Below are 23742 nucleotides of genomic sequence, written 5' to 3' on the forward strand. Positions count from 1 at the left end.
TATCCTGGAAGGTAATCCCATACTTCCTTTCTTCGGTGTCCTCGGATTTCAATCCATTTAACAATTGCAAACATTCGCACTGCCACTTCTCTATGTGCTTGTCTGCGCCCACGCTGTCACACTCCGATATCGTTCGCTTCGTTGGCCGCGCTGCCAGCACTCGCTTTGTTTACCTAAATACCAACGACGACTCGACTGGTGTCTACTCAGGAACTACCGCGCTGGCTGGATCTCGGGTTGTATCGTCTACCCGGCTTCCCGAATCCTCCGTCGACAAGGTGAATTGGCTAGGGGTCCTTGGTCCGTCCTGAACAAGGGCGGACGGTAATTTGCTGCTTCTGAGCATCCAGTGCGATCAGTCAAGCCCAGCCGGCTGAGCAGAAGTAAGATCTATCGCGAAAGAAAAGTACGCGTGGTTCAGAGTTGTTTACTCCCCTTGCATTGGTGTTTCGCAACTCCTGCTCTCGATACCCCACTTTCGTGCGTCTTGAGGACAAAACCGGGTCTAACCTGTCTATTCCATAACCAGATACTGCTTGATAGGTCTCGCAAGTGCATAGCCGCTGATCCATGACTGAGTGGATGTGATATTTCTTCGTTTACGCATTGTGCTTATCGGCGCCTCTTAAGCTTTTGGATCTGTCATCATTTTGGGTGTGACGTTCCCTTTTCGGATAATCTTTGGATAAGTGACGCAAGGAAAAGGGAAGTACATAAAGCTATAGTGAAGAAAAGCAAATGGAGATGTCGAGCACATTTCAGGATGATCTCTCGGTCGGCGACGTCTTCAGCCCTCAGGCTGACATGTCGCAACCCCGCGATGAGGTCAGCTTGAACAGCAACCAAACCGTCAGCTTTCGAATGAGCGATGCAAGCCCTAGCCGCAAACCAGGGCTTTCCGAGAAGGATGCCCGGAGAGGTAATCCTTTCCCAGCATCAAAACTAAATGCAAATCCGCTCTCCGGAAAGGTAGACCGACGAAAAAAGAAAAAGCAACAAACCGCCGCAACGATCTCGACCGTTCGTGGTTTCACCCCCATGGGCTCTGGTGATGAGGACTCGGACTTTTCGAACTCTAGTTCACGCGCACTGCGCTCTTCAGCACGATCGGGTAATAGCCCAATGCCACAGGCAGCTTCAGGCCATGGTGTTAGCGCTCTAAAGCTTCAACTCGATTCGCTGAATCTGTCGGGAGACCGCTCTCTTCAAGGCGCGCCGAGTGACCTTGGTTCCGAGGCACCAAGCAACGCAAGTGTCTGCTCTGACAGTGACCAAACAGAGGTTCTGACCAGCTATGAGGTACCTCTGGAACACGACTATGTCAGCGCTGATGCCGTAGCGGAGGAGAAGTCTCATAATACATCAAGCGTTAAAGATATGCGCACGCAGCTTTGCCGGAAGATGACCACAGATGACTTCGAGCCCCTGCTCTGTCTGGGCAAAGGCTCTTTTGGGACCGTCTTGTTAGTGCGTCATGTGCTCACGGGCAAACTCTATGCTCAGAAACAGTTCCGGAAGGCCTCAATCACGGTCCATAAAAAGCTCGTGGAGCAGACCAAGACAGAACGTATGATTCTAGAGAGCGTCAACCGCCATCCGTTTGTTGTCAAGCTTTTCTACGCCTTTCAGGATCATGAGAAGCTCTACCTCATCCTGGAATACGCCCAAGGTGGCGAGCTATTCACGCACTTAGCCATGGAGCGTATGTTTGATGAAGATGTGGCGGCATTTTACATGGCGGAAATGGTCCTCGCGCTCGAACATCTGCACCAGAACGTCGGTGTGATTTACCGTGACTTGAAGCCTGAGAATTGCCTTTTGGACCACGAAGGCCACCTTCTGCTGACGGATTTCGGTCTCAGCAAGATTTCTGCCAATGATGATGACCGCTGCAACTCTTCGCTGGGCACCATTGAATATATGGCCCCAGAGGTTATCCAGGGTAAGCCATACGGCAAAGCTTGTGACTGGTGGTCCCTCGGGGCATTGGCATACGATCTCCTCACAGGATCACCTCCTTTCAAAGCTAATAACAACGCCAAGCTGCAAGAGAAAATCCTGAAGCAGAAGCTAACCCTGCCCTACTTCCTTGGCCCAGATGCCAAAGACCTGTTGACCCGTCTCCTTCGTAAGGAGCCCTCCAAGCGTCTCGGATACCATATGCCCAAAGATCTCCAGACCATCAAGAACCACCGGTTCTTCCGCAAGATTGACTGGAAAGCTCTTGCGCGCCGTGCAGTCACTCCTCCGATCGTCCCTGTTGTCACGGATCCTGCACTCGCGGAGAACTTCTCCGACGATTTTACTCATCTCCCACTGAGCCCGATCGTTGCTTCTGCCAGCTTCGATGATCACTACGCTGCCCATCAGCGCGGCAGCCAGCGTCCCATGTCATCTGGCTACGACGTCATGGGAGAAGAGAGTAACCCCTTCGGAGGATTCAGTTTCGTCGCTTCCAGCAGCTTGCTTGACCACGGACTGGGCATCGCGACCAGAGGCTTTTGACTCGCTGTGCACGTCCCTAGCCTGCGGGACGAAACACAGAGTATGGTGACGGGTATCTTTCGTTTGTCCATTCATCTTCAGGTCACAGCACAGGTAGACTTAGCTTCAATGGAGAATATTGGCTTGCGTACACATATTCTTGGATCCTCTGCGTAGTCTTCCATGGATAACGTTATACGTTTCGGATAGAATTGCGCTAAGTTTTGTTACAGACCAGCCACCCAGGAATATAACGATGTGTTACTATACTAACACCTGCTAGCTAGAGTAGTGTCAACAGAAGTAGCCAGTAATATTGACCTAGGTAGCAATACATTACAAACAGAATTTCCTAATTTTCTCTTCTTTTTTTTTGTTTCTCTTCATCTTCCTGTAATGGCATTATATCATCGTGATATTCAAACCGATGACCCTGTATATTTCGTTTTGCCCCGTCCACACTACGAAGAATTATGTACTGTACAGTGTAGCCAACGAACCCGCCGGACTTTAAGAATAGACGATGAAATAGGATGTCCCAGTGATGTAAGCAAGGTTATAACAGAGATATAGCTGTTTTTAAAGTGTGGTAAAGATGCAGAGGATACCGTGAAGAACTTATAATGACTATAGCTCGCCCTCTTCGCTTCCTCCGCCTTCTTCGTCCTGGTCAGGTGGCGGAGGAGGCGGCGGTGGCTGTTGGTTCTGGGGTTTATCGGAGGGAGGAGAAGGCGGGGGTGGAAGATGTTGCTCGTCGGTGGATTTTCTGCTGGTGGAGGAGAGGTCTGAGCGACGTCTTCGGCTGGGGTCTTCGTGTTCGCGGTATCGGTCTGAGTTGCGTCGGTCTCGGGACGGGGGCCCGCCTTGGGGAGTGGTCATGTTTTGGGATACGATCTCATCAATCCGTTGTTGGATTGGGTCGTCGACTCGGGCGTTTGGACGCCCGCTGCTGCCGCTTGGACGGGGGTCGCTGTCTCGACGGGGGAAGGTTCGCGGAGCGGGAGGTAGGGGATGTTGGTAGCGGTGGGGAGGGGGAGGGAGATGACCGTTTGTGTGGTGGCGGTCGTGGGGGAATGAGCGTGTCCCCGTTGATTGGGAAGCTGTTGCTCCCTGGGAGGAGTTGAACGATGTGGAGTTGGATGGGGTTTTTTCGGTAGAAGCATCTTGTGCGGCAGCGTCTGAGCCCATGCGTGGTCGTTTCGGGGATCGTTCACCATTCGTCGGTCCCTGATCGTGCGGAGCCGGTGGTTCTTCTGAGTGGCCTTGGGCTTCGTCTTCGGGCTCTCTCGACCGCTTCCGTCCATTCGCGGTGTCTGTTTCATACAGGGTACCAGCCGGGCTGCCAGCGCGCGGGATCCTGGTCTTCTCAGTACCCTCGTCTGCGAAGATGGGGGTGGTCGGGTAGTACTGGCTATGTTTCTGCATGGCATTGTTCTCGTATAATTGTGCCATTCTTGTGCACGCGCGACGCACCTGTGCCAGATCCACGTCGACCTGTTCCCACCATGGCCGGCCAGAGGCGTCGTCCTCAAATCCCACCTCGCAATGTCGGGCGGCAGCGTAAAGGGCGGCGGCAGCAATATTTCGAGCCGAGAATTGCAGGCAAAGAACGGTGAACATAGAGTCGTTGACGAAGGCCCAGGCAGCGTTGCGGAGGGGTTTGTTTTCGTTGACGCCGAAGTAACAGATGAAATCGTAGAGGATGCGGTAGGGCTGTTCGAGTTGGAGATCAAAGCAAAGGGCTTCCAGAAGGAGGTCCTCGTGGTGCAGAATCGTGTCTCGCCATTTCCAAAACTCCTTAGACTGCTCGTCCACGACTAGGTTGGGTTGTTTCTGCGCTACCCGACAACATGCAACCACCAGCTCTCTCATCCTCCGCACATTCTCCTCCACTTTGGTCGATAAGAATAACGCGGTGGCGGCAATCGGATAAGGGTGCATTCCCGGTCGTTGCGGCAGGTCCACCATGCTGTAGCGCATAAAAAACCGGTGAAGGTATACGGCAGCAGTTGCAATGGTGAGCTGGGGCAATTTTAACATGATGCCCACTTGAGTGATGAAATTGACCCCTTTACTGCGGCTTGTATGTTCTGCCTCCAGTGCCATACCGTCAAGCTGCGATGGCGCACGCGTGAGCTCCTCATCTGTAAAAAGCCATTGGGATTGTGTCGCAAGAAGGACGGGGTTCGATGGCGCGGGCACAGATCGCTTCTCCGCCGGTTGTGATGTTGTGGACGCCATGCAGGATTGTGTTGTTATCCTGGCAGGAACAGGATATCTGTTGGGGTCCGGTTGAGGTCGATGATATGGATAAGAGGAAGAAGTCAAGTTCAAATGACTACAAAGTAGGCAGGATCAACCATTTAGTCGTCCAGTGAGGCCAAAAGGAAGGACAAGAAGCGCCGAAGCTCTGTCCTCTGCTGACAACAAGAAGCTAAAACTAAGGTATTAACAGATCAGATCAACCATGGCGCGAGAGACCCTTCATCGCATCATGGGCCGAGCCTGGATTCAAGGCCAATCGCACTGTTGTGTTGTCGGAGGGTGCTCTGCTCAGAGACCGGAGAAGAGTAAGAGAGAAAATAGCAAAAAAAAAGAAAAAAAAAAGGAGAAATGGATCGAAGAATGGAGACAAGGCGGTGGAATTTATTCGGTAGAGGATTGTCTCCCCTGCAGATCTGGCGGTGGTTTTTGTTGGAGTTCGAATGATCCGCAGCCGGACAAATGCGTGATCTGAGATCGGATCATCAAGTTGTTCCGGCCTGGACTCTCAAGCACAACTCATTTGCATGCATCAATCCAACTCGAAATACACATAATGGTATTGGAACTATCCTAAATCCTCTATACAAGTTGGCGATGCAATAGGTGGTATCACTGCTATCAATAATTGTAAAACTCCATTGAGTTCATTATTCCGCTCCAAACTCCAAACGAACGCCATGCTTATATATGATTTTGAAACACGGAAAAAAGACACACACACACACACACACACACACACAATTATTCCAACAATGCAAAGATAAAGAAGGGAGAATTACTCTTCCTCGCTGACTTCACTCTCATCATCACTAGGAGCATTGTAATGGTGTAATGACTGATGACTCCTGGCCTCCTCTTCCCGAGCACTTTCTTCAAACGCAGCCTCCATTTCTGCCGCTAAGGCGTCATCGTCCTCAACCTCATCTTCATCAGCCTGTGCGTTGTGACTAAGCTCTACCCTTCCGGAACGAGCAGGTATCCCTCCGTGCCCAGCAGGAGAGGGCAACCGGAGATCCTCGATATCCTCATCTTCATCGTCATCATCATTTGCTGGTGTATTATTGGAAGAGAAGTGAGCAGGGTCAATTCGGAATGCAGGACGAGAAGGTGGCGGTGAGCCCATATCAATGATAAGATCTCCGTCAATGATGATATTAGACCCAGGTGAAGGAGCTGGTTGTTGGGATAACAAAGCGCTGCTTCCATTTTCGAAAGATGGGGATTTGGTTGCTTCGATTGTGTCATCTTCAGCAGGAGCCTTCTCTTTCACGTCCTCATCGCGAGGTATAGGCTTGGAGCTTGTCTTAGGGGTCCCTGCGCTGTCATGCTTGGCCGGCTTGACAGGCTTCGGGAGACGAAGCGGGTTGGACTGGGTTTTGGGACGAGGCTTCGGGCTAGGCTTCGGACTCGGTGTGGACTTGATAGTCGCAGGCATTAATGGGGTATTGGCTTTGCTTGTGTTATAATGAGGTTCTGGTGTAGCGTTGTCTGAGATCGACTTGTCGTCGTCGGCATTCTCCTTGGGAAGGAAATGCCGGAAGTCGTATGGATTACTGTCATCCGCTGGGCCATCATCGTTCCCACTGGCATGGTCTGAGCCCCGATCGTCTCCTGAGCCTTGGTCGTCCTCCTGCAAAGTCCGAAGCTGTTCATACTTTTCTAGCACTTGCTTCTCCGTCTTCGCTGGAGCTGAGCGGAGGTTAAAGTTGAGCTGCGCTGCAACCGGTTCCAGCACAAAGGCCTTGCGATGGGAGTCGAACACCAATACCAGGTTTCGCTCTTCGGCTTCTGAAACAGCTTGGTCTGGGTCAACGCTGCCTTGGTAAGAATATGTTAAGGTGTTCTGTTCAGCATTCGGTGCTTTATCCGTAATGGTAAGGTTGTAGTGATCTCTCGACTGCGACGACCTGGTAATGGTTTGTTGTGCGGTCGCGGACTTTGTCTTGTAATTATATTGGATATTGACCAGTTTTGATAGTGAAGTGCCATTTTTACCTGAGAGCCTGTCACCCAAAATAATGGGGTACTCGGCCTGTTTGGTAGGATCGATCAATCCGGTTGAGAGAGCGGGGGCGGCCATCGGTAGAAGGTTTAACCACGGTGGGTGAAGTGAAATCCCCAAGTTGCTGTTCAATGACTTGTTTATCCACACCGACTATAAGGAGGCTTTCATTCCTTGGTGTGAGTATGGACAGGTCGTGCGTACGCAAGGGAGAAGGACGTCACACAAGAGACGGCAGTGAAGACGACGACGGAACGAGGGTAGCCGGCAGACCAGCACCGATCAGAGGGTTATAGGACAGACATTCAAAATGTATGGAAACAACCGAGAGCATAATATATATATAAAAAAAAGAATATCCCTGATCTGGGAGGGAATTAGAAAAAAGAAAAAGAAAAAGAAAAGGGAAGATGAAGGAAACAAGGAAAGGGAGGGAGAGAGAGAGAGAGGAGGGAAAGATGACGGACGGAGAAGCCGGCGGTCCAGACAACGACCGGCGGAGGTCAAACGGCACCCGCCGCTAGTGCCCCATACGGCTAGCGCGCCGAACCGGAGTCCTGATTTACTCCTTTTAGCAAGTAAGAACGCTTACATAGGTATCAGCCGCAGTCAGATGAACAGGGACAAACTTCCTCTCATGCAATTCCAAGCCCTTGGACGGGTGAAGTCGCCCGTAAGGTCCCCTTGGAAGACCCGGATGCTGTATTCCCTCCGGTGAGCTGCTCCAGGCGCCCTGCCAGGGCTCGGTGCTTTCTTGTCACCTCCTCCCACTCATAGGCCATATCTTCGTCTTTGTCTCCCATATCACTCAGTTCTGTAAGAATCATTCCAAAATCTCCACCCAATCGTCCGAGACTGGCGGCGCAGTATAGAACTTGGGTGAGGAGACTTTCACGCGAGCTCTTGTCCCGCACATTCGGAAGATATGCTCGCAAGGTGTCTGTCAGTAATTGGACCAGATGCATGGGAAACGTTGCAAGTGCTGGTGGAAGGTGCTGTAGTGGATCTTCTTGCTGAGCGGGTCGCGGTGCTGTTGATTTAATTCGCGCGTCAATTCCTCGCAGTCCTGTCACTGCTAGTTCCGACTCGGACTGGTTAGGGGTAAAGATGTTCTTGTACAAGGAAACAATAGCGAAACTCTGCTCACGGAAGATCTCAATATAGCGTTTTAAGAACTTCTCTGTTTGATGTCCATCAGACCAGGACCCGGGCTTCTTTTCTGTACTTTGGTTTCTGCGGTGCGATTCTTGGTCCGCGAGCTCTCGCAAGGGTTCTAGCGCTTCGAGCGTTGCCACCAGATTCGCCAATCTACAAATCAAGAATAGGGCACCAAGGGCGCCTTCTCCTGTCCCAGTTCCTCCGTCGCTACGGAGATTCTCCAATTCGGGAGCAACTCGCCGCAGCCAACCCACGGTCCTCATAGCAGCTGCTAGTCGGAGGTTTTGAGCCCGAAGACCGGTTATCAGATGCGTAGTCATATCCTTCATGGCGTCCTCGGCTTGAGCGGAGACATCTCTAACTAGAGGAGAATCCGGATATAGAGTTTGTAATCTCTTGATATGCGCATACACGTCTAATGCCGCTGAATATGTCGTGGAAGATGAACTACCTGCAGGCCCGGAGCCTGCGGCCGCGGAAGATACGGCAGTTGAGAGCAACGTTGGCAATTCCAGAATGTCCGACAATCGGTCAACATTCCTTGCCAGTTGCATTACTTTCTTCCGCTTCTCCAGCGCTGCATTCTCAGCAGCTCGACTGTATTTCGACGAGAACAGGACTGCCTCTTCATCAAGCTTTGGAATCGCATCCCGTAATTGCTGTGCATCTTGAGACAACTGGGGGATTGAGTTCCGTAGACTTGCGAGGTTGTCGGCGGAAGAAATGAAGGTTTTATGGGAGCGGTTTGATAAAGCTTGAAGCGATAGGATATTTGAATGAGATGACTGCGCGAGTGACTGTGGTTCGGTTTCTTGCAAAGCCTGGAGTGAGAGGGTGGGCAGCCGGTTGAGGTATTGGGCAGCGGTTGTATCATTTTCAGGGTTCAGTTGGGTGGGGGAGGCATTTGTGGAAACTAAATGTGGCGCCAGAAGCTCATAAAGATAGTCCGCCATGATGTATCTTCCTTGCAGGTTTTCCAATCTAGAAAGACAAGCTGTGGGGCATAGAAGGCCGGCAGGTTTGTTAGAGAGAGGAACTGGACAACTTTAGTTGTGGGACGCGATACTGTACGGGAGCCGCTGCGGCAACTAGCGCAGCATCTCCGAATGCTCAACTACCTCATCCTATCTATACCTCTAGTGTTGTCTAATGGACTGGACGACGTCCGGACATTGCGTTCGCATTCATCATTTCTTTTTCTTTCCCCTTACTTCTCGACTTCTAACTTTGGCATCGATATGATGTTCTATCATCCGTATCTATGAAAAAATCTGTTAGACAAGTTAAGGCAATCTATCTGCAGACGATCACTACTACTACGAATAAGAATCAATCACTAAGAATAGTTTAATCGGAGAAAAAAAAAGATCCCAATGTATATTAGGCAAATCTGAAGGGATAGAGACGGTGCATTTCAATTTTATCGTTATCAAGATTGCATCTTATCGGGATTCTTGAGCCCTATGTCTGATTTCAATCTTGTCTCACCTCGAACACTCCTCGGGGAAAGTCCGTTGGAAACAACTTAACTATTCAACAGCTTTCTGGAGCGTCCAAGTACATGGGAGTTATATCTTGCGATAACAGAACATATACTTATATACTTATATGTTGCGGGCCAATATGGAAGCGGCTATTAGCATTCGAGACTTTAAGATGATAAGGGACGATTAAATTACATCACTGGACCGACTAACCGGATAGGGTAACTATCAGGTACTGCCAGGTGCAGAGCGCGGTTCCCGCCTTGCAAACTCACAACTACGTCCACGTTACTTTTCGTTGTTGTCTTGTTCTTTTATTTTCTTGTTCTCTTGGGTACACCGCTTGTTATCGTAGCTCTTGCTGGTTGGACTATCCACTTGACACCGTACAGGCAGTACATGCAGAAAAGTCCCTTGGAAGCAGCCGTCTTACTGATCTTTTCAACCCCGCCTGTGCCCCTCTTGCGAATGCAGCATTAACCATGGGGAAACCGCGGGTGAGTCCTCCAGAACGATTATGCATGTGCTCTGTTTTACTCATATGGGCTAGATGATCATTTTGATCCGCCATGCCCAGTCAGAAGGCAACAAAAATCGCGAAATCCACCAGACTATTCCCGATCATCGGGTAAAGCTCACTCCTGAAGGGCATCGACAAGCCCATGAGGCCGGTTCCCAACTGCGCGCCCTCTTGCGACCCGATGACACGATCCATTTCTTCACATCACCGTATCGCAGAACCAGAGAAACTACGGAAGGAATCCTTCAGTCGCTAACCTCTGATTCTCCATCTCCGTCGCCCTTCCCCAGACACACTATCAAGGTATATGAAGAACCTCGGCTGCGAGAGCAAGACTTCGGTAACTTCCAGCCATGCTCTGCTGAAATGGAGCGCATGTGGCTGGAGAGAGCGGATTATGGACACTTCTTCTACCGGATCCCGAACGGCGAGTCGGCTGCTGATGCCTACGACCGGATAAGCGGTTTCAACGAGTCGCTGTGGCGACTCTTTGGAGAGAACGATTTCGCCAGTGTTTGTGTCTTGGTCACCCATGGTCTGATGACCAGAGTCTTTCTCATGAAATGGTACCACTGGAGTGTCGAATACTTTGAAGACCTTCGCAATATCAACCACTGCGAATTCGTAATCATGAAACTCAATGAGGACAATGGGAAGTATGTGCTGCAGAACCAGCTACGCACATGGTCAGAGTTGAGAAAGGAGAAGGAACTGGAGAGACAGCGAGATCGGGTCGTGAGCGCAATCCCTCCAGCGATGCCAACACCATATGAGTCACTCGTGCCCATCCGGCGTAAATGGGGCGGTTGTCCGGACGGGTGTAACCATGGCATTCGCAGGAAAGGTTCTACACGGTCTACCCGAGCGAATGGAACAGATCTTGCCCGGAATACTCTTGATACTCAGCACAGAAAGGCCCACGACTCCATCCATACTCATAACCAGTCACCACAAGAAAGCAGCAACGGCCAAGGATCCTCAGCGGAACTGAAACCGCAGGTTGCGGAACAGGTTTTAACAGCACCCGAACCAGCGCTTGGAGACCGTTCCAAAGAAACAAGGCCCTTCACCAGTACTATTCCTACTCCCGCTCCACAATACAATTCACTCGATCGTAAAGAAACACCCAATCTCCAGCCCACTCGATCCGACTTTCCGCCAAGTGAACCCAACAGCAACAATCAAGAGAGCAACTTCAACAACGGAACCACCAGGGCAAGCCCTATCCCCAAACGTCCAGACCTATCCAGGTTTCACCGCGACAGCGAGGACCACCTCCTGCATCCCCCGCGATCAAACTACGCCCTCCTCCACCTCAGTGGCCGCGACGGAGGCGGCACATTAAGCGGAGCCAACAGTGTCGCACCATCGGAAGACGAGCGCGAGGACAAACCCCCTAAACTCACCACTCATCAACCAAAGCCCTCCCACGACCTAGGCAACGACGGTGATGACGAGGGCAGCGGCACACAGGCACAGCGTCTTCGGCGCTCACGCTCTCACCACACCCACCACCGCCACAACCACCTATCCACCCCAGGAAGACGACATGTATCCAAGAAACCAGCCAACGACTACCCCGACAAAGACCGAAACCTAGACAGCGACCACCCAGACTCCTCAATCGACCACGAGGAAGACCCAGACCCAGACTACCACGAACACAACGACGACGACGACGACGACGACCTCGAGGCGCAAAGACGAGAAGACCAAAGTATCAGAGGAAGCGTCTACTAACCGATGCCCACTACATATTTCCATTACTCCATTTTGCCCTTCTCTTGGAACCAACACATAATACTTACTTCATCCTACCTCATTTGCATCACGGCATGAATACTGACGATGAAAACCTATCTTATCTACTTCACTGTAACGAGCAGCGACCTGTACACCTCTTTTTCCGTTCGTTTCAAAAAAGACTTCGATACCCGACCTTTTTTGTTTCTCGTACACCTTCTACCTCTCTACCTCTTTTCATGATACATAGATACTACTACACTACATACATGACTTCGATCACTTCGTACATTAATTGAACTGAACTATTGCATAAAGTTGTTTCGTAGGTTTGAAATAAAGTATACTAAATGATTGTCTGAGGTATGTTCATATGATTAGTTCATGGTACTTAAGTCTGAAACATACCTTGCGTTGATTGATCTGCGGAACCTATCTACCATATTGAGATCGAACTTCGAAGGCTAACAATTCATTACTCTTGTCTACATCGTAATACACGATTCGGGATTCATAGGAACGGAAGAGTGACCGATTCTTTTGGGGGAAATCCGGATTTTCATCGATTTTCCACGATTTCATATGGTATGTTTGAGAGAAGTTAAATCTAACTTACAATCAAAGAATGAGATTGACAATAGCACAGGTGGTTCAGCACCGTGAGAAGAAGAGAAAAAAAAAAAAAAAAAAAAGGGAGAACAAGCACATGGGTGAGAAGGGGGAGTATCACTTTTTTGATAAATTGTCTTACCAACGACAGGCGGAATAAAATGTAGAAAATTGTAAGACAGGCACGGATCAATGGACAAGTCGTAACAAATGGTAAATAACAAAGGTTGAGTGTTCCAAAAGAAAATAAACTACAACCGAGAGGAATGATCTTCGATCCCGGCGTCAGGGCAAGCCGAATGAAATCTCGGGGTATGACGTCGTAGCATCGAGGAAGGCTCCGATTAAAGTGAAGAGAAGAGAAGGATGTGACAGCATCTGCCAACCGAAACAGAACAATGCAACAAGCCGGCAAGGGAATCGAATGAAACGAGGTATTAACGCCATAATACTCAAGGCAAGAAGCTGGTAGGAAAAAAAGTAATAAAAGGGAAAACCAAGGTCCAGGGTCAACCAACGTCAAGAAAACGCAATCTATGAGTGACATCCGCCAGTAGATATGCCCAACCAAAAAAAAAAAAAAAAAAAAAAAAAAAGAAAAAAAAAAAAAAAAAAAAAAAAAAAAAAAAAAAAAGGTAAAAAATAAAAAAAAAAAAAAAAAAAAAAACAACGGGGAAACATCATGAATGTCGTGACTTTTCACTTCAAAAACTTGAAGTCCAACGATCTTTGCAAGTGATATTCGAACATGATGGGCAAGTGTCCATAAACAACGATATCGTATCAAATCGAGATGAAAGGGCCTATGCCTCGTCGTAAATACATGTTCGAGCTGTGTCGTAAATGTGGCACTTGTTCGAATATCGCTTCGCGGCACTTTTTTTTTTCGAAATTTTTTTGTTTCCAATATTTCAGGAAAAAGGCGATCAAAGGACTTTTCAGACACAACAGTAGGAGCCGAAACCGAATAAAAGGAGTGTCATCACCAGACCGAAAATTGCGAGATGCGGTATCATCAATAAACAAAAGTAAGCAAGTCTAACGAAAAAACAGTGTGGTCGATCGAACTGAATGCGCATTGTACACCGCGGATTCCGAAACAGCCTGGCAAGCCATCCACTAGCCGGCAAGGATAGGTTGCATTCCGCCGAAGGCACCAGCGCACATATAGTGCTCAACGTGTTTAGCACAATGTAAACAACCGCAAGAGGAACCATGGCCTGTCCATACGCTCTGTGCAAATGGCAACGCATATGACGGGGTATGGTGGTAGGAGGGTGGCTGCGACCGTGGCGCTTGTGGCATGTATTGTGGCTGGGGAGGGATCCAAGTCCGGGAATATGGTGGTGGCGGGTTCGTATAAGCCCACGGTCCAACTGCGTAGTAGTCTGGGGTGTTGGGACCACTGTGGGGGGCTGATGGGGGCGAATACTCAGACGCCGCCGGATTGAGCCAGGAAGTCTCAAAGTGAGAGCTACGCTGGTACTGGGGAGGGATAGGACCTTCCGGGGACATGAGCGGCTTGGAAATTCTAGAACCCCTGGACACGTTAGTGTCGATCGGGGCCAGATTGTGACGCGAATCATGAGCCCGGGCGGTCTTCGCACGCCACGTGTCCCAGTGAGCGCGCCAGGATGCGAATCCGTCCTGATCGTCATAGATGCGGTCGTGGATCTTCCACTCAAAAGCAAATAGCCATTCGAGCTCCATCGTATTCAGCTCGCTCACAGGGATGTTGCTGACCTCCGCCCACGATTTGTTCTGGAAGGTGTTATCGTCCAAAAATTTGCTTCCCAGAAGGAGGGCAACGGTGAGCATCCGGTAAACTTGACCATTACCAGACAAAAACACCTTGGAAGAAGACAGCATGCGCATCCTGCAGGATAAATAGTAGAGACCCAGAAGGATCGTCGAACTTGGCAAGCGAGTCGACGACAGAATCTGAAAGACGTACTTCCGGAATTGCGGCGGGACTGACGTTCCTGGGTAGACGCTTCGCGCGAAGTCAATATCTGCTAGGTGAATTTTGGTGTTGTACAAAGCATACATTCCCTGGGCCATCTCAGCCACGAAGTCGGACATCTGGTCCATCTCATAATCCAAGCGGGCGGCAACACCTCCAGTAGCCTTCTCCTCCTTGCGCTGTTGCTGTTCGGGTTGCACCATGACGTCTTGTCGGCGGTACTGAGGCGGGATCGCGCTGTCCATAGGGGGTAACTGGACGTTGTTTCGGAGGGGAGGCAACACATTCGCGGTAGGCATCGGACCGAACATGGGCTGGCTCATCATGGCCATATCTCTGCCACTGCGCATCGACGACGGGTGCATGTTCATCGGGGCGGGCTTGGAGTAGCAGGTCGATTGGGAATACTGCTCAATAAATTCACAACCGCTCTGCGAGTAGCGAGGGGGAAAGGCGGAGTGGCCAACCACGTAAAATGGGTGCTCGGAGTCCAGTCTGCCACCGCTCATGATGTGGGGAGGAGTAGGGGGCAGGCCTTGAAGGCCTGGCGCGAAAAAGGACGGCATAACGAAATAAATAGAAAAGAAAAGAAAACCAGTTCAGGACGGCGAAGGTAGACGGTTCTGGTGCTGTACAGAGTAAGAGTTTCCCGTCAGTATATTTATACCACGATGGTAAAATCGATCGCCGCTAATCAGGGTACCACAGAAAACTGAAAAGCAGATACGAACCGTCTACACGTCCGCCAGGCCCTGATCCTGGGGGGAGAGCGTTGCTCGGTGAGCCGCGGCCCTTTAGTTTTGCGTCTTGAGTATCGTTTAGTTAAATAACATGGAGGTATTCTTCAACGGCACGTATCAAACCCGGGAGCGCGGTTGTAAACGGATAAAAGTCGAAGAGCGAACGAAGCGCGCTTTATTTGACCGTTTGTTCTTCCTTGTTGGTCCTTTAGTGGGAGTCTGTGAATCCTTTCTTTTCGTTGCGTGGACGGCTGTGGCCAAAAAAAAAACGATGCACTCCAAAGGCTGGGACGAATAGAGCCAATGGCACACAATGTCACCAGTGAAGAATTGAGGCTAGCGACAAAGAGGACTCGTCGGGCGTAAAATTGGAGCCAAAAAGAGGCGGCGGGAGAAGTTTCCTTTGCTTAATGTGAGAAGGAATAAAGATTACTTTCTCACGCGTTCGAAGGAGCCAGTCCCGGTCCACGAAGACAACGACACTTAGTGAAAAGCTCGTTGAGGATCAAAGAGGCAAGGCAAAGAGGAATATATGGAGGGAAAAAAAAATCCCGATGATAGAAACTCAACAAGATTAAAGGGACAATGGCGGTTAAAGGTAGAGGAAAGAAATGGAGAAGGGAATGAGGCGAGGGGGAGATTGAGAGAAGGATGGGGGGGGGAGAGGGAGGGAAAAAAGAAGTAGAGTGAAGGGCAGGAGACGGAGAGAAAAAGAAGGCTAGTGGTAAATTCAGAGGTGTCAGAGAGTGTTAGTAACCATCGTCCGTTGAGGATTGTGGATTGAGGTTGATCTCCGGGTCATGGGTTAGTCAGACTCCTGAACAAGTAACGAAATTCTAAAGGAAGTTTGTTAGGGGTCCTTTCCATTCATTGAGTGTCACTAGATTCATCGTAGGAATCTTCCGAAGGCTCCTACACTAAGTAAGTCTAGCACCATCCGTCTCTGTCTGTACTAGGCCCATACATACACTGTCTCCAATCTACCGGCCGGACGAGTCGGATTTTAGAACATCACTGATTTTTTTTTTCTTATTTTTTTCTTATTTTTTAATAATATTAATATTTTTTTTTTACCCTACAGTAAGTTTAGTCTATCTATCCGCCGGTCAGGAGGACCCGGAAATAATAGAAAAGGGTGAAGAGAAGATAAATACTAATAATAATAATAATAATAAAAAAAGGGTGTTAAGAAATTAAATGAGATAAAATAAGACCGATGAATAATAAAAAGCAGTTAGAAATTAATTCTTAACCGTCACAGTGAAATTACCACCGCCCAACCAAACCACCCGGAGTCATGAAATGGCGGGAAAAGAAAGCACCAGAACAAGAGGGTAGAGGCAAAGGGGGGTTTGGCCCAGCCGCAAGACCCGACCGGGAATCCTCTTTTTAGAGTTTTCTTTTGTAAACCGAAATTTCTTACGGAGTTCTGTATGTATATTAATTCTGCAACCCCCTCCCCCGTCATGGAATTCCTATCCTAAGTGAGAAGCGCGGCCAAGGGTTTCAAGTTTAAGGGCAGCGAAGAATCAATAAAAATAAAATCAAAATTCCGCTAACTGCAATGTGATCGTATGGTACTCCATCGCGAAAGGACGGTTACCAAGAGAGACCAGAACACTCACAACGCAACTGGATCCATGGTTCGTTGCTGAATTCCTTAGCGGTCTAGCTGAAGCTCCCTTCCAAAAAAAAAAAAAAAAAAAAAAAAAAAAAAAAAAAAAAAAAAAAAAAAAAAAACAAAAAAAAAAAAAAAAAGAAAAGAAAAGAAAATTAAAAAATAATAATAATGCACTGAATAGTTGAACTTGTGAAGTGCAATTCAACTTTTCATCATGCACCACAATTCGTTTAAACAGTATTAATTCATCTGAATCAGTCTTGGAAGTCATCTGTCCACCATTCATTAGGGGGTTCACCTTTGGACAAACAGGAGACCGCCATGCAGATGGGGCACCTTCCCTCGGGCTAGTCGTCGGGGTGAGTGAATGAGGTTGGTATGAGAGAAACCTGCCGCTGGAGCCGTTTTTGGGGGATCCTTTTTTTTTGGGGGGGGGTTTTTTTTTTTTCATTCCCTTCGACGTACTCCGTACTTTGATACCACTGTCAAGAGAAAGAACTAGTAGATTGTTTTGGTTCTGCACTGATCCCAACAATAATAGTAAGAGAGGAATATAAGGCATAATGCATTATGTCTGAAGATCATTACGATAAGGATGCGATATTTTTATTTATATTTTTTAATTTTGTTTTCTATTTTCGATAATGACCTTTCATCGACAGATCCTAATAATAACCCATCAATAATCACAATGCAACAAGAGTCAAAAAAAGGATCACGACAAGAGGGAGCAGTACCCCATACAGAATAAAAGTAATAATAACACGACCCATTTAACTAAATAGGAGGGTGGAACAAGAAAGAGGCAATGCGAGGCTGTGGAATTCCTTAAAGCTAAAGGACCAGTGACTGGCTTGACTGGGAGCACCGCCGACCCAACAAGGCAACACTGATGCAAAGTCGCAGTCACACTCTCACTGAGTGATTGGGAAGGGAGCACAGGTGAACTACTAACTACTGCGCAATAGTGACTGCCCGCGGTGGAGTATTTTCGTACTCCATACCTGGAGAGTACGTATCAGAGCGAGGGTGTAGCGCCCGTTCTTGAGCAAGTCGACCAGAAGAGAGAGATGGGCATTAGGGACTTGCCTCGAACCTTCATAGTGGGTTTTCTGGGACGTGCACCTTCCTTTCCTTTTCTTCTCCCCCGTGCTAAAATAATAAAAGTCAGAGGAAAAATTAAAAACGTGTCTCTCCGGGTGGTACGTACGACAAAACTCACTACGTACTTTACGGGACTAGTCTTATTTTTTTTTAAAAAAAAAAAAAAAAAAAACCTAAGAGTGGGAAGATCCAGGGCTTGGGACTTGTCTATTTTCGGTCATGGAAAATCCAATCGAGTTCCACTTTTTGAATTTTCAACTCTCTTCAGACCAACGGGATTACCTAAGAGGGGATAGTTAATGCGGTCACGGGGGGTGGAATGATGACAAAGATTGAAGGATCTTCAAGAGTTCTTCTGTTTGTATGTATGAATGGATGGACGGACGTACCCATCCATACATACATAGTACATAGGCCATAGAAATTGTACGTCTAGAGAATCAAAGGTTCTAACTTCTTCGCACGGTGGCAATATATAACATCATAACCCAGCCTCAGTTCTCTTTTATGACACCATGTATCCAAAGAAAAAAAAAGATAAAGCAAGGAAAAAACTTGGTGGCAAGGAGAACGCCTCATTTTAAAAACGATACACTATACCAGTCAGACATGGCGGTAATATTTCCGTTAAAAGGCTGTCCGAATTGATGTACAATGTATGTATGTATGTATGTATGTATGTAGTCGTTGTACATACAGACACACGCATAAACAGTACAGCCCGGATCAAATGAGGCATGTCCCCGACCAACACTTATTGGAAAGAAGGCAGAAAGAAATAAGGTCAAATAACGAAATAGCCTCTCGCATGCATCCCGGGAAACATTCTTCCCACATAATTCGTTGCTCTGCCGACGTCAGATGAGACGCTGACTGACTGACTGCAGTGATCCAGGCATACTAGATTCAATAATTCAAGAAGGCCTCCATGGGAAGTCGTCAGTCACCCGATGGCTGGATGTCCAGCTCAGCTGCCGCCGCTGCTACTGCTGCTGCGCGCCCTAATTTGCCCGGATCCCTTCGTCATTCGGCGAGTGTGACAACCACCAAACTACCAACCAGATGGATGGAAATCTATACCCAGCCACTGATTAGCCCCCCTCCTCGTTTTTCTTCCCACTTGGATCTCTGAGTCAAAGGCCATGATCGAATGACTCTTGCCAAGATGGGGGAAGGTCTTTTTAACACATCCCCATTATAGGGTGGTACCTACTCCGTATTCAGGTACCATATCAACATCCACCATCGGTTCCATATTACAGCGCATCGTCGGGGGACCAACGAATCACTGCTCCAGCAGTTGTATAACCAGACAAACCACACCCGTCCAACTCACTCGTCAGTAAGGTACGCGGTGTCCATTCACCAGTCCTTATCCAGACTGCACATCATCAACGGTAGGTACGGATTATTGTACATATGTAGGGTACATGGTGTTTCTATCTATATGGCAAAAAACATCACCCTTGCTGGTTCGTCTTCCCACCGAGATCGTTCGGAAGAATGGAACGAGAGAGTTCATTATATGATTATTTTACCTGAGAAAACCCATGCTCATGCAGTCTAAACAATCCGGTAAAGTGGGGGTGGAACCTGCGTGAAAGTAAAAAAATAAAATAAAATAAAATCAAATCAAATAAAAATACAAAGAGGACATCGCTGCCCAATGACCTGACCTGACCTATCCCATATTACCTCTTACCATGCTCCCTGACGTAGGAGAAAGTAGACCACTAATGAGTCCTTGGGTTTAGGAAGACAAGTCTCCGAAATGTCCGTTGGGTTTGACTTTCAACTAGGAAGAGAACATCACGAATGGTATCGGTGCCTGTCATCGGATAGTTAAGGAACCTTAGAAAGTCGGGAAGTCAGGGAGAAGAACGACGGGGGGTGAGGGGTAAAACCACCGAATCGCCGCAATATCGTTCACATCAATTCGTTAACCGCCCATTAACCCGACACTTGCTGATTGACTCAATCCCGACTGGAAAGTAAGTACATTCTAGAGCCTTAAAGCAACCAACCTCCAAGGTGTATATTCCGTGTGGATTGGATATACATCCCAGCCAGTCGGCTATCTTCGGTTTCCAACAATAACAACAACAATATTTCTCCCGTGACCTGAAGAGGCCTTGGGTTCCCTAGAAACCGTCCTGCGGCTAGGGGAATTTCGGGCTCAAATCTAGAATGCAGAACGAAGACGAATCACAACACAAAAAAATTGAGAGGGGAAGAAAAAAAAAAGAGTTATCAGATAAAAAATGTCATTGACCGACAGTTAATGCCCAGATTCATCTTTTGTCTATGCAACTAACTCCTAGTTTTGCCTCTTACACCTGCCACGACAATGGAAAGAATTTACCCGGTAAATCTCATGGTTCCGGGGCCACGACATGAATCAAAAGAAGCCCAGAACGTAGTGGATATCATCGAACAAAGAAATCGAGATAGCGAAAAAAAATACGGAATAATAGAAACGGAAAGAGCAAGCCACTGGGGAGCAAAACACAATGTCATACTCGTGAGACCGGTGACAACCGTGTCACCGATCATGGAATCCCATAATTTTATACCTCCTGCAACACCAGACCAATCGCCAAATGTAGACGTTCGTAAACATAAGAAAGAAATTCCAAATCGTAACTCGTTCAATCCAAGCAATCCTATGGAGCATCTCAAGCGCAACCATGCAGGATTCTGGAGCCGTTGTCCGGGTTTCACTCATCCTTCAAGCCTCCGACCAAGCCACGAAGCGCGTCTAGAATGACTGCCTCGTCCTTCGGCTCGCCACCAGGGAATGAGCTTTCCGTGGCCTCTCCCAGAACGCGGGCACGGGCGCTCTTCAGCACTTCCCGAATATAGTTCTTGTCTTCATAATCCTCCATGAGGACCGCTTCGAAGTCATCAATTGCCTTGTTCGCGCGGTCATTGAACGAAGACGTTTCGGAAGTGTCCATAGGGCCTGAACTGGGCTCGCCTGGGGCGACACCAAGGTTGGGTTGGTGTTGCATGGGTGGGCCTGGGTTGGGCGGAAGATTTTGAGATGGCGGGTTCATTGACATGGGAGGAGCTGGTGGTGGTGGAGGGTTGGCTGGTGGATAAGGTGAGTGATGCTGGGGCTGTGCTTGCATGGTCTGTTGTTGCTGCGATTGCTGATATTGAATCAGCTGCGGAGGGGGATCGGAGGCATATGGGGAAGTGTATGTGGACGGCGTTGTCTGAGCAAAAGCAGGCGGAAGATTGTTTCTTAGTGGACTTGGTATGGGGAAAGGGGTAGAGGCGGCGGGTTGAGATGGTGGCGGATAGGGACTCGATTGCTGAGGTGCAGGAACAGGTGCAGGGGCAGGCGAGGGGGCAGGGTACGGATTTGATGGCATTGACGGAAACTGGAAATGGGGGTTCGCCATATTTGCCTGCCCATTCGTTGGGTTGGAGTAGGCTGGGTTCATAGGAGGCATATACTGCGGAGCCGCAGGCATCGGCGGCGGCTGTGATGGCGGCGGCGGCGATGGACGCCTCTTCTTCTCCTTTTCAACCGATGCTCCCGGACGTAGTTGCCATGACCATCCTTTACCGTCTCTCTCGGCATGCATAAAGAGATGGCTGTTGCCGTTGAGGTTGTGTCGCACACTGGACGTCCAGCCTTCAGTTTCACACTTGAAACGGAAATAAGGATATTTTAACTTGAGCGCACGATAGATCTGCTTCAACGTCATCGGCGTGCCAGCCTCAGTGAGAGCATCGAAGATAAGAACCGCATAATTGTAGGGCGGTTTGGCCAGATCTTCTGGAGTATATGCGGATTCTGGTGGGTAGTTGGGCGAGGGTGAACGCGAGGGCTTGCGCTTCTTGACTGGAGGGGCTTTGATGTAATCCTCCGGGCGCTGGTCCATAGGGAACTGGCCACCTTCTGTAGAAGGCAGAGGGAAGTCCATAAGGGTGCCATCAGGCTTCTTCCTCTTGGTGTACTTCCGCTTTTCAGGCTTGGATCCAGGAGATTCTCCACCCATGGACTCCTTGGGTGTAGTGACAGTAGTAGTACTCGTAGTCGTTGTCTTTCCGGCCTTCGGCCGATTGGCAGGGGGAGGAGTAACACCTCCATTTGCCTCACGTTTCGCAGCCAACTTTTGTTCCCTGGCCAATTCGGCCCGTTCACGCTTCGACATAATGCCATCCTTGGGTGGCCGTCCCGGGCCTCTACGACGCATAGGTTGCTGGCCGTCAGCAGAACTTTCAATGGATGGTACCGGGCGTGTCGGATCGGGTTCTTTTGTCTTAAGAACGATCTTAGTGGTCTTCGGGGCATCTTTGTTCTCTGTACTTTCAGATTTGCGGCGTTTCTCATCCTCATCGTTCTCCGTTGCAGGGACTGAAGCCTGTGCATTTTCTTCTTCTGCCACGTAGGGTTCCTCGACCCTGTCGGCGCCCGTCTCACCGATTGGTACATCTGGAAGTAGAAATCGTATTCGTACACCTCCGATTTGGATATAATCGCCACTGTGTAAGGGCCTGACCTGACCCGGCGATAACCAATCAGCACCAATGAACGCTCCATTTCTTCCCATAACCTCCATCTCAAAGAGATTCTTATCAAAATTATATGCAATCTTTACATGTTTCCGTGAGATACCTCGGTGTCCGGCGGCACTACCGTCTGTAGTGGCAGGGGGGTGAATCGGGATCGTTGGACAAGAATCTGGGGACGGAAGCAAAGCTAAAGCATCAACTGGCTTAGCGTCTCCACCCTCGTCATTCAAAGATTCCATAGCAAGGGCATTGTAATCAGTGGTATTCGACTGTAACTGAGCCGGTGTTGCATGCATCGGAGCTCCCAATTCGGCGTGGGAAGAGTTGGACGATCGCCGACTTATACGGGAGGGAAGATGGGGCGGGACATCAGGATCAAAGCCCATAATTCCACCACGGTCACTGACGACACTGCCTATGATGCCGCTGCCTTCATGCTTCATTCGGATAGGAGTATGCGACGTATTTCCACCACTTGAACTTTTTGCGCGGGTGTGTCTCATGGCCTGTCGGACCTGAAATTCGCGCTGATGGGCGGCCCGGGCAGCCCGTACGTCTCGCCCGAGAATAAAGGAATATGTGTTGCAGTAAAAATGACCATCGTCGAATTCCAGTTTTGCAAAAGCCTGGATGCGAGGCTCTGATCCCGCGATCGAACCGGTGTCCTGTAGATGTCCTCCGGAGTATCCAAGGGCTGATAGGTCAGCGTTTTGGGAAAGATAAGCAGCTGTAAGTATCTCGTGTTGTTGTAATGCCTCGAATGGGTCCTTAGCAGCGCCAGTGATATCAAACGGCGTAAATAGGTCGGAATGGTCTAGGCCCGACTTTGAAAAGAGTAGAGGGTCCGTGAGACCTTCCGAGGGGTCGGCATGTTTCAATGATATGTTCAAGTCCTCTTCTGGGTTCGAAAAGGGTACCTCCGATGGTTGATCGGAGTTTTTCTGTTCTTGTTGAGACTCCGGTAACTCGTTCGAGTTGGCCGGGATTTGGTCTTGGCCCCCGGTCGGGTCTGAAGACATCGCTGTGGTTCCCGCAGGCGCGTCCGTCGACCATTGTCCATTCATCCCATCATCGATATCCTGGTGTTGCTTCGTGTCTTGCGCTGCGGGTACGGAGTGTTCCGCAGAGGGCCCTGGTCCGTCGGAAGGCATTGACGACTGGTTGCCGAGCAGTTGAGCCAAGAGCGCACTGGCCGCAGACTGACGCCTGGTATCGCTTTGCGAGCTTTGTTCGGCAGCGGAAGGAGGAAAAGCATTGTTATCGGACTCGGACTTGACAGGCATCGTGCCGGAGGGAGAAGTCAGGCCATTGGAAGGAGTATCGGGGGGGTCGGGGGCAGAATCGTTCAAAGCGCGGATTGCGGAGTCGCTGGGCGGGGAGGGGGACCGATGGTCGTCAGGTTGTTGAGAACGACCATAGTCATAGATTGACGACATATTGGGACCAGCATCAGGCGGTCGATGGCCCACCGCTGGCGCTGTCATGGTCTGCGACGACGACATGACCGGCGGCTGCTGCTGGT

The 23742-nt window shown here is 49.2% G+C and overlaps 9 protein-coding genes across 9 annotated transcripts; 3 read left to right on the forward strand and 6 right to left on the reverse strand.

Moving 5' to 3' along the window:
- Nucleotides 1-57: 57 nt before the first annotated feature.
- BDV38DRAFT_78354 (AGC family serine/threonine-protein kinase) lies at nt 58-2808 on the forward strand. The gene has a single exon (XM_032063928.1). The coding sequence runs from the start codon at nt 739-741 to the stop codon at nt 2503-2505; it is 1767 nt and encodes a 588-aa protein (XP_031914141.1). The 5' UTR covers nt 58-738; the 3' UTR covers nt 2506-2808.
- BDV38DRAFT_78294 (putative cyclin) lies at nt 2809-4838 on the reverse strand. The gene has a single exon (XM_032063926.1). The coding sequence runs from the start codon at nt 4723-4725 to the stop codon at nt 3112-3114; it is 1614 nt and encodes a 537-aa protein (XP_031914142.1). The 5' UTR covers nt 4726-4838; the 3' UTR covers nt 2809-3111.
- On the forward strand, nt 4839-5373 carry BDV38DRAFT_78163 (uncharacterized protein). The gene has a single exon (XM_032063925.1). It carries the CDS (start codon nt 4952-4954, stop codon nt 5219-5221), a length of 270 nt encoding a protein of 89 aa, XP_031914143.1. The 5' UTR covers nt 4839-4951; the 3' UTR covers nt 5222-5373.
- A 95-nt stretch (nt 5374-5468) lies between these two features.
- BDV38DRAFT_245427 (ELL-associated factor) lies at nt 5469-7199 on the reverse strand. The gene has a single exon (XM_032054435.1). The coding sequence runs from the start codon at nt 6827-6829 to the stop codon at nt 5525-5527; it is 1305 nt and encodes a 434-aa protein (XP_031914144.1). The 5' UTR covers nt 6830-7199; the 3' UTR covers nt 5469-5524.
- On the reverse strand, nt 7043-9086 carry BDV38DRAFT_245429 (Dor1-like family protein). Its single transcript, XM_032054436.1, has one exon. It carries the CDS (start codon nt 8860-8862, stop codon nt 7387-7389), a length of 1476 nt encoding a protein of 491 aa, XP_031914145.1. The 5' UTR covers nt 8863-9086; the 3' UTR covers nt 7043-7386.
- Nucleotides 9087-9261: 175 nt separating this feature from the next.
- Nucleotides 9262-11973, forward strand: BDV38DRAFT_78374 (acid phosphatase DET1). The gene is made up of 2 exons (XM_032063930.1): nt 9262-9890; nt 9944-11973. Exons 1-2 carry the CDS (start codon nt 9876-9878, stop codon nt 11651-11653), a joined length of 1725 nt encoding a protein of 574 aa, XP_031914146.1. The 5' UTR covers nt 9262-9875; the 3' UTR covers nt 11654-11973.
- A 1411-nt stretch (nt 11974-13384) lies between these two features.
- On the reverse strand, nt 13385-14794 carry BDV38DRAFT_282385 (putative cyclin-like protein (Clg1); the record flags this gene model as incomplete). Its single annotated transcript, XM_032059773.1, has 1 exon — nt 13385-14794. One exon carries the CDS (start codon nt 14792-14794, stop codon nt 13385-13387), a length of 1410 nt encoding a protein of 469 aa, XP_031914147.1.
- Nucleotides 14795-16338: 1544 nt separating this feature from the next.
- BDV38DRAFT_78450 (uncharacterized protein) lies at nt 16339-17405 on the reverse strand. The gene has a single exon (XM_032063931.1). It carries the CDS (start codon nt 17149-17151, stop codon nt 16513-16515), a length of 639 nt encoding a protein of 212 aa, XP_031914148.1. The 5' UTR covers nt 17152-17405; the 3' UTR covers nt 16339-16512.
- Nucleotides 17406-20410: 3005 nt separating this feature from the next.
- Nucleotides 20411-23503, reverse strand: BDV38DRAFT_270835 (forkhead domain protein; the record flags this gene model as incomplete). The annotated part of the gene is made up of 1 exon (XM_032057212.1): nt 20411-23503. The coding sequence occupies one exon, from the start codon at nt 23501-23503 to the stop codon at nt 20411-20413; it is 3093 nt and encodes a 1030-aa protein (XP_031914149.1).
- Between the last annotated feature and the right edge of the window lie 239 nt (nt 23504-23742).

This window comes from Aspergillus pseudotamarii (assembly GCF_009193445.1).
Source record: "Aspergillus pseudotamarii strain CBS 117625 unplaced genomic scaffold BDV38scaffold_23, whole genome shotgun sequence".
Classification (NCBI taxonomy): domain Eukaryota; kingdom Fungi; phylum Ascomycota; class Eurotiomycetes; order Eurotiales; family Aspergillaceae; genus Aspergillus; species Aspergillus pseudotamarii.

What these genes read in the sequence shown, in the direction of transcription:
- BDV38DRAFT_78354 (XM_032063928.1), top strand. Translation starts at nt 739, where the DNA reads ATGGAGATGTCGAGCACATTTCAGGATGATCTCTCGGTCGGCGACGTC.
- BDV38DRAFT_78294 (XM_032063926.1), bottom strand. Translation starts at nt 4,725, where the DNA reads ATGGCGTCCACAACATCACAACCGGCGGAGAAGCGATCTGTGCCCGCG.
- BDV38DRAFT_78163 (XM_032063925.1), top strand. Translation starts at nt 4,952, where the DNA reads ATGGCGCGAGAGACCCTTCATCGCATCATGGGCCGAGCCTGGATTCAA.
- BDV38DRAFT_245427 (XM_032054435.1), bottom strand. Translation starts at nt 6,829, where the DNA reads ATGGCCGCCCCCGCTCTCTCAACCGGATTGATCGATCCTACCAAACAG.
- BDV38DRAFT_245429 (XM_032054436.1), bottom strand. Translation starts at nt 8,862, where the DNA reads ATGGCGGACTATCTTTATGAGCTTCTGGCGCCACATTTAGTTTCCACA.
- BDV38DRAFT_78450 (XM_032063931.1), bottom strand. Translation starts at nt 17,151, where the DNA reads ATGCCTTATATTCCTCTCTTACTATTATTGTTGGGATCAGTGCAGAAC.